The sequence below is a fragment of the Cherax quadricarinatus genome, chromosome 4 (assembly GCF_038502225.1).
Source record: "Cherax quadricarinatus isolate ZL_2023a chromosome 4, ASM3850222v1, whole genome shotgun sequence".
NCBI lineage: Eukaryota > Metazoa > Arthropoda > Malacostraca > Decapoda > Parastacidae > Cherax > Cherax quadricarinatus.
The window spans coordinates 24612874-24625729 of NC_091295.1; the positions used below are offsets into that span (position 1 = coordinate 24612874).

At 43.9% G+C, this 12856-nt stretch overlaps 1 protein-coding gene across 1 annotated transcript in view; it reads right to left on the reverse strand.

The window, feature by feature from the left end:
- Nucleotides 1–6567: 6567 nt before the first annotated feature.
- LOC128684163 (protein Wnt-2b-like) overlaps nucleotides 6568–12856 on the reverse strand; it is a 279764-nt gene continuing 273475 nt past the window's right edge. Inside the window, exons 5-8 of the mRNA XM_053770288.2 lie at nucleotides 11688–11820; nucleotides 7931–8076; nucleotides 7249–7368; nucleotides 6568–7070 (exon numbers count right to left, since the gene is read on the reverse strand). Of these exons, the coding sequence (XP_053626263.1) occupies nucleotides 6869–7070; nucleotides 7249–7368; nucleotides 7931–8076; nucleotides 11688–11820 (601 nt within the window). The 3' untranslated portion in view covers nucleotides 6568–6868. The remainder of the gene's footprint in view (nucleotides 7071–7248; nucleotides 7369–7930; nucleotides 8077–11687; nucleotides 11821–12856) is intronic.

A 12856-nucleotide genomic window follows, 5' to 3' on the forward strand; every position in this document is an offset into this window, starting at 1 on the left:
GTTGTAGAACCAGCACTAAACTAGCAGCTTAGTTGTAGAACCAGCACTAAACTAGCAGCTTAGTTGTAGAACCAGCACTAAACTAGCAGCTTAGTTGTAGAACCACCACTAAACTAGCAGCTTTGTTGTAGAACCAGCACTAAACTAGCAGCTTAGTTGTAGAACCAGCACTAAACTAGCAGCTTAGTTGTAGAACCACCACTAAACTAGCAGCTTAGTTGTAGAACCACCACTAAACTAGCAGCTTAGTTGTAGAACCAGCACTAAACTAGCAGCTTAATTGTAGAACCACCACTAAACTAGCAGCTTAGTTGTAGAACCACCACTAAACTAGCAGCTTAGTTGTAGAACCAGCACTAAACTAGCAGCTTAGTTGTAGAACCAGCACTAAACTAGCAGCTTAGTTGTAGAACCAGCACTAAACTAGCAGCTTAGTTGTAGAACCAGCACTAAACTAGCAGCTTAGTTGTAGAACCACCACTAAACTAGCAGCTTTGTTGTAGAACCAGCACTAAACTAGCAGCTTAGTTGTAGAACCAGCACTAAACTAGCAGCTTAGTTGTAGAACCACCACTAAACTAGCAGCTTAGTTGTAGAACCACCACTAAACTAGCAGCTTAGTTGTAGAACCAGCACTAAACTAGCAGCTTAGTTGTAGAACCAGCGCTAAACTAGCAGCTTAGTTGTAGAACCACCACTAAACTAGCAGCTTAGTTGTAGAACCAACACTAAACTAGCAGCTTAGTTGTAGAACCAGCACTAAACTAGCAGCTTAGTTGTAGAACCAGCACTAAACTAGCAGCTTAGTTGTAGAACCAGCACTAAACTAGCAGCTTAGTTGTAGAACCAGCACTAAACTAGCAGCTTAGTTGTAGAACCAGCACTAAACTAGCAGCTAAGTTGTAGAACCAGCACTAAACTAGCAGCTTAGTTGTAGAACCAGCACTAAACTAGCAGATTAGTTGTAGAACCAGCACTAAACTAGCAGCTTAGTTGTAGAACCAGCACTAAACTAGCAGCTTAGTTGTAGAACCAGCACTAAACTAGCAGCTTAGTTGTAGAACCAGCACTAAACTAGCAGCTTAGTTGTAGAACCAACACTAAACTAGCAGCTTAGTTGTAGAACCAGCACTAAACTAGCAGCTTAGTTGTAGAACCAGCACTAAACTAGCAGCTTAGTTGTAGGACCACCACTAAACTAGCAGCTTAGTTGTAGCCACCACCACTAAACTAGCAGCTTAGTTGTAGAACCAGCACTAAACTAGCAGCTTAGTTGTAGAACCAGCACTAAACTAGCAGCTTAGTTGTAGAACCAGCACTAAACTAGCAGCTTAGTTGTAGAACCAGCACTAAACTAGCAGTTTAGTTGTAGAACCAGCACTAAACTAGCAGCTTAGTTGTAGAACCAGCACTAAGCTAGCAGCTTAGTTGTAGAACCAGCACTAAACTAGCAGCTTAGTTGTAGCCACCACCACTAAACTAGCAGCTTAGTTGTAGGACCACCACTAAACTAGCAGCTTAGTTGTAGAACCAGCACTAAACTAGCAGCTTAGTTGTAGGACCACCACTAAACTAGCAGCTTAGTTGTAGGACCACCACTAAACTAGCAGCTTAGTTGTAGAACCAGCACTAAACTAGCAGCTTAGTTGTAGGACCACCACTAAACTAGCAGCTTAGTTGTAGGACCACCACTAAACTAGCAGCTTAGTTGTAGAACCAGCACTAAACTAGCAGCTTAGTTGTAGGACCACCACTAAACTAGCAGCTTAGTTGTAGGACCACCACTAAACTAGCAGCTTAGTTGTAAGACCACCACTAAACTAGCAGCTTAGTTGTAGGACCACCACTAAACTAGCAGCTTAGTTGTAAGACCACCACTAAACTAGCAGCTTAGTTGTAGGACCACCACTAAACTAGCAGCTTAGTTGTAGGACCACCACTAAACTAGCAGCTTAGTTGTAGGACCACAACTAAACTAGCAGCTTAGTTGTAGGACCAGCACTAAACTAGCAGCTTAGCTGTAGGACCAGTACTAAAATAGCAGCTTAGTTGTAGGACCACCACTAAACTAGCAGCTTGGTTGTAGGACCAGCATTAAACTAGCAGCTTAGTTGTAGGACCACCACTAAACTAGCAGCTTAGTTGTAGGACCACCACTAAACTAGCAGCTTAGTTGTAGGACCAGCTCTAAACTAGCAGCTTAGTTGTAGGACCAGCTCTAAACTAGCAGCTGAGTTATAGGACCAGCACTAAACTAGAAGCTTAGTTGTAGGACCACCACTAAACTAGCAGCTTAGTTGTAGGAATGTCATTTAGGACCAGCACTAAACTAGCAGCTTAGTTGTAGGACCAGCACTAAACTAGCAGCTTAGTTGTAGGACCAGCACTAAACTAGCAGCTTAGTTGTAGAACCACCACTAAACTAGCAGCTTAGTTGTAGGACCAGCACTAAACTAGCAGCTTAGTTGTAGGACCACCACTAAACTAGCAGCTTAGTTGTAGGAATGTCATTTAGGACCAGCACTAAACTAGAAGCTTAGTTGTAGGACCACCACTAAACTAGCAGCTTAGTTGTAGGAATGTCATTTAGGACCAGCAATAAACTAGAAGCTTAGTTGTAGGACCACCACTAAACTAGCAGCTTAGTTGTAGGACCAGCGCTAAACTAGCAGCTTAGTTGTAGGACCACCAGTAAACTAGCAGCTTGGTTGTAGGACCAGCACTAAACTAGCAGCTTAGTTGTAGAACCAGCACTAAACTAGCAGCTTAGTTGTAGGACCAGCTCTAAACTAGCAGCTTAGTTGTAGAACCAGCACTAAACTAGCAGCTTAGTTGTAGAACCAGCACTAAACTAGCAGCTTAGTTGTAGAACCACCACTAAACTAGCAGCTTAGTTGTAGAACCACCACTAAACTAGCAGCTTAGTTGTAGAACCAGCACTAAACTAGCAGCTTAGTTGTAGGACCAGCTCTAAACTAGCAGCTTAGTTGTAGAACCACCACTAAACTAGCAGCTTAGTTGTAGAACCACCACTAAACTAGCAGCTTAGTTGTAGAACCAGCACTAAACTAGCAGCTTAGTTGTAGTACCAACACTAAACTAGCAGCTTAGTTGTAGAACCAGCACTAAACTAGCAGCTTAGTTGTAGAACCACCACTAAACTAGCAGCTTAGTTGTAGGACCAGCACTAAACTAGCAGCTTAGTTGTAGAACCAGCACTAAACTAGCAGCTTAGTTGTAGAACCAGCACTAAACTAGCAGCTTAGTTGTAGAACCAGCACTAAACTAGCAGCTTAGTTGTAGAACCAACACTAAACTAGCAGCTTAGTTGTAGGACCAGCACTAAACTAGCAGCTTAGTTGTAGAACCAGCACTAAACTAGCAGCTTAGTTGTAGAACCAGCACTAAACTAGCAGCTTAGTTGTAGAACCAGCACTAAACTAGCAGCTTAGTTGTAGGACCAGCACTAAACTAGCAGCTTAGTTGTAGGACCAGCACTAAACTAGCAGTTTAGTTGTAGAACCAGCACTAAACTAGCAGCTTTGTTGTAGGACCAGCACTAAACTAGCAGCTTAGTTGTAGGACCACCACTAAACTAGCAGCTTAGTTGTAGGACCACCACTAAACTAGCAGCTTAGTTGTAGGACCAGCACGAACTAGCAGCTTAGTTTTAGGAATGTCATTTAGGACCAGCACTAAACTAGCAGCTTAGTTGTAGGACCACCACTAACTAGGAGCTTAGTTGTAGGACCACCACTAAACTAGCAGCTTAGTTGTAAGACCACTAAACTAGCAGCTTAGTTGTACGACCACCACTAAACTAGCAGCTTAGTTGCAAGACCACCACTAAACTAGCAGCTTAGTTGTACGACCACCACTAAACTAGCAGCTTAGTTGCAAGACCACCACTAAACTAGCAGCTTAGTTGTAGGACCACTACTAAACTAGCAGCTTAGTTGTAAGACCACCACTAAACTAGCAGCTTAGTTGTACGACCACCACTAAACTAGCAGCTTAGTTGCAAGACCACCACTAAACTAGCAGCTTAGTTGTAGGACCACTACTAAACTAGCAGCTTAGTTGTAAGACCACCACTAAACTAGCAGCTTAGTTGTACGACCACCACTAAACTAGCAGCTTAGTTGCAAGACCACCACTAAACTAGCAGCTTAGTTGTAGGACCACTACTAAACTAGCAGCTTAGTTGTAAGACCACCACTAAACTAGCAGCTTAGTTGTACGACCACCACTAAACTAGCAGCTTAGTTGCAAGACCACCACTAAACTAGCAGCTTAGTTGTAGGACCACTACTAAACTAGCAGCTTAGTTGTAAGACCACCACTAAACTAGCAGCAACACTCAACACACGATATTTGAATATTTAAGAATATTTTAAATTTCTTCGAAGAACATTTTCACTGGATCAGTTGTAAGTATCCCGGAGCTTCGTCAGTCTCAAGTGCTATGACTGCGACCTTAAATGACAACATTGCACATTTCGGAGCGTCAGTTGCTCTGAACACTACACCAACTACGTCGAGGAGAAACACAGCGACGCGAAGGAATCTAGCAACTATTGGAGTGTGGAAACACATTCGGATGTTGTTCTCGAGAGTGATGTGGTCTTCGTGAAGGTGTGTGCTCTAGTTATCAACATTCGTCAGCGATCACTGCTACAGGAAGCACAGTGTTTGTGACTACAGTAACCTCTCTTATAAAGCTTCTTATATGGTGCGATGTTCTGGAAAGCGGTTTAAAGAAGTACATTGAATACTGAATATCATGACTCGCGAAATCATAATAACACGAATGCAAACAACCCATGGAATGGGTGAGCACTGAACCCATGGCCAGTGGCTTACGCATTGGCCTGGAGTTTTACGACTCACTTGACTTGAGTTCAATTCCCACCCGTTCCGTGGTTTGAATATCGTTTGCAGAGGCCTTCATTATTTCATTAACACATCGGCCGTTTCCCACCAAAGTAGGGTGGCCCGAAAAATAATAACTTTCACCATCATTCACTCCATCACTGTCTTGCCAAAGGCGCGCTTACACTACAGTTATAAAACTGCATCTGTACTTCCCATCTCCAGGACTCAAATCCGGCCTGCCGGTTTCCCTGAATCCCTTCATAATTACCTTGCTCACACTCCAACAGCACGTCAAGTATTAAAAACCATTTGTCCCCATTCGCTTCTAACACGCTCACGCATGCTTGTTGGAAGTCCATATGACACTGTGTAAGTGCTAGACATAAGGTCCTGCGAGTCTCAGTAGGTAGACACTGTGCCCGGTAGGTAGACACTGCCTCAGTAGGCAGACACTGTGCTTCAGTAGGTAGACACTGTGCCTCAGTAAGTAAACACTGCCCAGTAGGTAGACACTGTTCCTCAGTAAGTAGATTTTGTGCCACTGTATGTGGATACTGTGCCTCAGTAGGTAGATACTGTCTCAGTAGGTAGACAGTCTCACTAGGTAGACACTGTGTCTCAATAGGTAGACACCGTGCTTGTTTGTAGAGGAACTTCAGTCTGGCATTCGCCAGACTGAAGTTCCCTATCAGTTCTCCTGACATGCATGGGTCAAAGGGGATTCCCAGATATTTTACTGAGGAAACTGAAGTGATGGGTTCCCCATTACACAGAAAATTAAAATTATTTGCCCTTCTCAGTTTACTTTTCGTGCCAAAGAGTATGGCTTCTGTTTTCCCGAGGTGTAATGATAGTCTGTTGTCTACTAGCTATTTGCTGCAGGACTCCAGTTCCAGTGTTGTTACATTAACTATGTTTTGTGGGTCTTTACCTAACACTAACAATGTTTTGTGGGTCTTTACCTAACACTAACAATGTTTTGTGGGTCTTTACCTGACACTAACAATGTTTTGTGGGTCTTTACCTGACACTAACACAACACTGTTATCCACATACAGTAGGAGTTTGCACTTGACACTGATGGTTATGTCATTTAAAAGTAAAAGACTAAAAAACTAAGCCGAATCTGAATTCATGTGAAAAAGTTAGCGGTTAGCGTTAGCTTCTGCTAATTTTTTCGGCTGTTTAGCGGTTTAGCGTTAGCAGATCTAATTTTTTAGTTAGCGGATTAGCGGTTAGCGAAGCTAACTTTTCAGTTAGCTGTGCCCGCCACTGGTCAATTCTATGATTCACCTCATCTTTCGTAGACCCATCTGCTGACACGTCCACTCCTAAGTATCTGAATACATTCACCTCCTCCAGACTCTCTCCCTCCAATCTGATATCCAATCTTTCGTTACATACCGTTTTTTGTTATCCTCATCACCTTACTTTTTCCTATATTCACTTTTAATTTTCTTTTTTTACATACCCTACCAAACTCATCCACCAACCTCTGCAACTTCTCTGCAGAATCTCCCAGAAGCACAGTGTCATCAACAAAGAGCAACTGTGGAAATATAAACACATATGCAGTATAATGTGATCCTTTATTGACAACATTTCGCCCACAGTGGGCTTTTTCAAGTCACAAACAATAAAGGATCACATTATACTGCATTTGGTTTATATTTCCATTGTGTCGGTATTTCATACCATTTATTTCCAAAGAGCAACTGTGACAACTCCCACTTTGTGTTAGATTCTTTATCTTTTAACCCCACACCTCTTGTCATCACCCGAGCTTTCACTTCATAATACGCGTTATTTAATTTTGAATGCAATTTTTTTTCAATCGCATTTACAAAAAATCACAATATATATATATAGGAGCTTTATAAGAGAGCTTACTAGTATGGTAAAGATAATCGTTACGGATTCACTAGTTGCTCATACAGCACTTTGTATCCTCGAGGGGTCCCTGTCACCTTAAGTGCGTGGCTGTAACACTTTATTAGTTGCAATAATGTTCCTCACGAGACACTTGGCACTTTTCACAGTGTACTTTGCAACACCAGATGAACCTGCAGTTGCACTTTTCTGTCACTTCCCTCACCATGGTCTGGTAGCCCCGGCCACAACACAGGATCCTGCAACCATCCATACCCCAACTGGTCTTGTTGCACAGCCGACCCTCCGTGCCCAGCACACCAAGCCTGTGTGGGGAGAAGGTGGGAACTGTTGAACTATCCTTTGTGATGAGGTATGATAGGAAGACTATTGTGTGATGAAGTATAACAGGAAAAACCATCTAGAGTGATGGAGATATAATTACTATTTACAACAAGGCGAGGTTTAAGTACTCAGTTACAAGAAGTACAGGTGTTGACGTACTCTTCATTACGAGTACAGTAGTCAGGAGACTCCTCCAGGTAGACCAGGTCTCGCCTACTCGCTCTCTTGAAGCCTCGCTTCAGTGGCCGCAGTTTCTTCCTCTTCCGTTTCTTTACAAATCTGACGATAAAGTAATACGTAAGCAGAAACGAAGCTATTATATAAAGAATATTAAATATTATATTACCAGGTATCTCCAGAAAGATAATAACTATAATGATTGAAGCTTTTTATATGATACCTATAGAACGCCTCTGCTGGACGGCTTCAAACTTTTAACTCTGGTGTATATTACTTAAGAGGGGTGTTCAAATTATTAAAAAAAAATTAGATGTTGATTTATTAATTTTAGCTTAAAAACTAGGAGGTATTTTTTCTGTGTAATAACTTAAGAATGCGTCTTCAGAACGGCTTCAAACTTTAAATGCTGAAGCAGATAACCCAGAAACATAGGTTAAATAGTTTTTGGCTGTGTAAGTGCCAAAAGGCAAATGTTTTAACAATTAGAAAAAAGTGTAGAATTGTTGATTTGAGTGTAATACGTGAAGCAGAGTGAGGAATGTGCTTGATTCTAAGAACATTACTGAGTGATTATTAAACACGTATATAAATCTCAACAGTGAAGTATAATAAAACAATATTTGTTCTTAAGAGTGAGGTGGTGCGGAGGAAGGAGTGTTACCTGACGATGGAGGCGCCCTCGAAGCGCTGCAGGAGGGAGTCACCAATGTTCCTGAAGGGTGCCATCCTGCGCCAGCACACCCTCATGGAGCAGGAACCTGATACTCCGTGGCACTTACACACCAGCTCCATCTCTGACCTGATGGCCTGGTACCCACCAGGGCAACACATACACTTGTTTACAATGTAAGAACGTGAATGCATTACTGATAACATTTTCACAGGAGAAATCCAAAATCCGCATGGGGTCATACAGCGCTCGAGAAATAATACGCAATTAGGTTTGATCCGAGGATGGAAAGGGTAGCTACATTATCTTGGGTCAAGAGCTCTTCCTTATTGCCAAGGCAACCTCCCTTCTCTCGAAGGGACAAGAATGTGTAAACTGTAATTCTGGTTAACTCTTAATAAACCCTTAAATCAGTTTTCAGTATACTTGTAAGACCCGTGTTAGTGGCACTGCGCTATACAGTGATCTCGTACACGTTCTTAAGTACCGCTTATGTGGCACTATTAAATAGTGCCACGTAACCACATACTTGGCCTCCCAACAAGCCAGAAGCTGCTACAACTCTCATGTGTAAATATCCCAGCTGACACACACACACACACACACACACACACACATAACTAACACACATCTCCTGAAACTGGGCAACTACCTGACGTATGGAAAACGGCAAATATAGTCCCCATTTTTAAGAAAGGAGACAGAAACGAGGCATTAAACTACAGAGCAATGTCACTGACGTGTATAGTATGCAAGGTCATGGATAAGATTATCAGGAGGAGAGTGGTGGAGCACCTGGAACGGAACAAGAATATAAATGACAACCAGCACGGATTCATGGAAGGCAAATCCTGTGTCACAAACCTTCTGGAGTTTAGTGACAAAGTAACAGAAGTAAGACACGAGAGAGAGGGGTGGGTTGATTGCATTTTCCTGGACTGCAAGAAGGCCTTTGAAACAGTTCCTCACAAGAGATTAGTGCAGAAGCTGGAGGATCACGCGCGTATAACAGGAAGGGCACTGCAATGGATCAGAGAATACCTGACAGGGAGGCAACAACGAGTCATGGTACGTGATGAGGTATCACAGTGGGCGCCTGTGACGAGTGGGGTCCCACAGGGGTCGGTCCTAGGACCAGTGCTATTTTTGGTATATGTGAATGACATGACAGAAGGGATAGACACTGAAGTGTCCCTGCTCGCAGATGATGTGAAGTTAATGAGGAGAATTAAATCAGATGAGGATCAGGCAGGACTACAAAGAGACCTGGACAAGCTGGACACCTGGTCCAACAACTGGCTTCTCGAATTCAACCCCGCCAAATGAAGTCATGAAGATTGGGGAAGGGCAAAGAAGACCGCAGACAGAGTATAGGTTAGGTGGACAAAGACTGCAAACCTCAATCAAGTAGAAAGATCTTGGGGTGACCATAGCACCGAGCACGTTTCCGAAGGCACACATCAACCAGATAACTGCTGCAGCATATGGGCGCCTGGCAAACCTGAGAATAGCGTTCCGATACCTTAGTAAGGTATCGTTCAAGACACTGCACACTGTGTACGTCAGGCCCATACTGGAGTATGCAGCACCAGTTTGGAACCCACACCTGGTCAAGCACGTCAAGAAATTAGAGAAAGTACAAAGGTTTACAACAAGGCTAGTTTCGGAGCTCAGGGGAATGTCCTACGAAGAAAGGTTGAGGGAAATCGGCCTGACGACACTGGAGGACAGAAGGGTCAGGGGAGACATTATAACGACATACAAAATACTGCGTGGAATAGATAAGGTGGACAGAGACAGAATGTTCCAGAGAGGGGACACAGAAACAAGGGGTCACAACTGGAAGTTGAAGACTCAGACGAGTCACAGAGATGTTAGGAAGTATTTCTTTAGTCACAGAGTCGTCAGGAAGTGGAATAGCCTAGCAAGTGATGTACTGGAGACAGGAGCCATACATAGCTTTAACACGAGGTATGACAAAGCTCAAGGAGCAGAAAGAGAGAGAGAGAGAGAGAGAGAGAGGGGACCTAGTAGCGATCAGTGAAGAGGTAGAGCCAGGGGCCGAGTCTCGACCCCTGCAACCACAATTAGGTGAGTACACAAATATACAGACTAAGCTGTCTCAAAGTATTATAATGTGTACTCTCAGCTTATGACGCAGCTGCCACAAACTTTCGCTTGTGGCTGCTGGGCTGCGTCAACCAAAACAACTAATTTCCATCCAGTTCTCTCTCTGAGGGAAGAGTCTGCCTGTGTAAACACACTTTCTGCTTGGCTATTAGTGGACGGTGGATCAAGTCTACAAAACTCATCGCGCTGAATCACCCATACGAATTTCTAGCTTTACAAAAACACAATATAAATTTAGCAGTTATTATTATTATTATTATTATTATTATTATTATTGTTATTATTATTATTATTATTATTACTGCATTTCAACCAATAAGTGACGAATCAACAATGAAACGAGAAATGATTCTAAACATGGTACACATGGTAGTTACCACAGTACACATGGTAGTTACCACAGTACACATGGTAGTTACCACAGTACACATGGTAGTTACCACAGTACACATGGTAGTTACCACAGTACACATGGTAGTTACCACAGTACACATGGTAGTTACCACAGTACACATGGTAGTTACCACAGTACACATGGTAGTTACCACAGTACACATGGTAGTTACCACAGTACACATGGTAGTTACCACAGTACACATGGTAGTTACCACAGTACACATGGTAGTTACCACGGTACACATGGTAGTTAATACGGTACACATGGTAGTTACCACAGTACACATGGTAGTTACCACGGTACACATGGTAGTTACCACAGTACACATGGTAGTTACCAAGGTACACATGGTAGTTACCATGCTACACATGGTAGTTACCACAGTACACATGGTAGTTACCACAATACACATGGTAGTTACCAAAGTACACATGGTAGTTACCATGTTACACATGGTAGCTACCACAGTACACATGGTAGTTACCACAGTACACATGGTAGTTACCATGGTACACATGGTAGTTACCATGCTACACATGGTAGTTACCACAGTACACATGGTAGTTACCACAGTACACATGGTAGTTACAACAGTACACATGGTAGTTACCATGCTACACATGGTAGTTACCACAGTACACATGGTAGTTACCACAGTACACATGGTAGTTACCAAGGTACACATGGTAGTTACCATAGTACACATGGTAGTTACCACAGTACACATGGTAATTACCACAGAGAGAGAGAGGATCCAGTAGCGATCAGTGAAGAGGCGGGGCCAGGAGCTGAGTCTCGACCCCTGCAACCACAATTAGGTGAGTACAATTAGGTGAGTACAGTACACATGGTAGGTACCACAGTACACATGGTAGTTACCACAGTACACATGGTAGTTACCAAGGTACACATGGTAGTTACCACGGTACACATGGTAGTTACCATGGTAAACATGGTAGTTACCATGGTACACATCGTAGTTACCACAGTACACATGGTAATTACCACAGTACACATGGCAGTTACCACAGTACACATGGTAGTTACCAAGGTACACATGGTAGTTACCATGGTACACATGGTAGTTACCACAGTACACATGGTAATTACCACAGTACACATGGTAGTTACAACAGTACAAATGACAGTTACCACAGTACACATGATAGTTACCGCAGTACACATGGTAGTTACCATGGTACTACAGAGAGGTAGACTTACCCTCCTTCCAGCCTCGTTGTTGTGGAGGTTCATGAGGCCGTCAGCGGTGTTCCTGGCCTCGCGGGCGTCCACGAACTCCTTACTAAAGTACTCCCCAAACCTCAGGTCCTCCGAACAACCTCCCCACTCCCACCTGCAGACCAGTGAGGGTGAGAACCATGTGGTTAACCAGTGGGGGTGAGAACCATGTGGTTAACAAGTGGGGGTGAGAACCATGTGGTTAACAAGTGGGGGTGAGAACCATGTGGTTAACAAGTGGGGGTGAGAACCATGTGGTTAACCAGTGGGGGTGAGAACCATGTGGTTAACCAGTGGGGGTGAGAACCATGTGGTTAACCAGTGGGGGTGAGAACCATGTGGTTAACAAGTGGGGGTGAGAACCATGTGGTTAACAAGTGGGGGTGAGAACCATGTGGTTAACCAGTGGGGGTGAGAACCATGTGGTTAACCAGTGGGGGTGAGAACCATGTGGTTAACAAGTGGGGGTGAGAACCATGTGGTTAACAAGTGGGGGTGAGAACCATGTGGTTAACAAGTGGGGGTGAGAACCATGTGGTTAGCCAGTGGGGCTGAGAACCATGTGGTTAACCAGTGGGGGTGAGAACCATGTGGTTAACCAGTGGGGGTGAGAACCATGTGGTTAACCAGTGGGGGTGAGAACCATGTGGTTAACCAGTGGGGGTGAGAACCATGTGGTTAACCAGTGGGGGTGAGAACCATGTGGTTAACCAGTGGGGGTGAGAACCATGTGGTTAACCAGTGGGGGTGAGAACCATGTGGTTAACCAGTGAGGGTGAGAACCATGTGGTTAACCAGTGGGGGTGAGAACCATGTGGTTAACCAGTGGGGGTGAGAACCATGTGGTTAACCAGTGGGGGTGAGAACCATGTGGTTAACCAGTGGGGGTGAGAACCATGTGGTTAACCAGTGGGGGTGAGAACCATGTGGTTAACCAGTGGGGGTGAGAACCATGTGGTTAACCAGTGGGGGTGAGAACCATGTGGTTAACCAGTGGGGGTGAGAACCATGTGGTTAACCAGTGGGGGTGAGAACCATGTGGTTAACAAGTGGGGGTGAGAACCATGTGGTTAGCCAGTGGGGGTGAGAACCATGTGATTAACCAGTGGGGGTGAGAACCATGTGGTTAACCAGTGGGGGTGAGAACCATG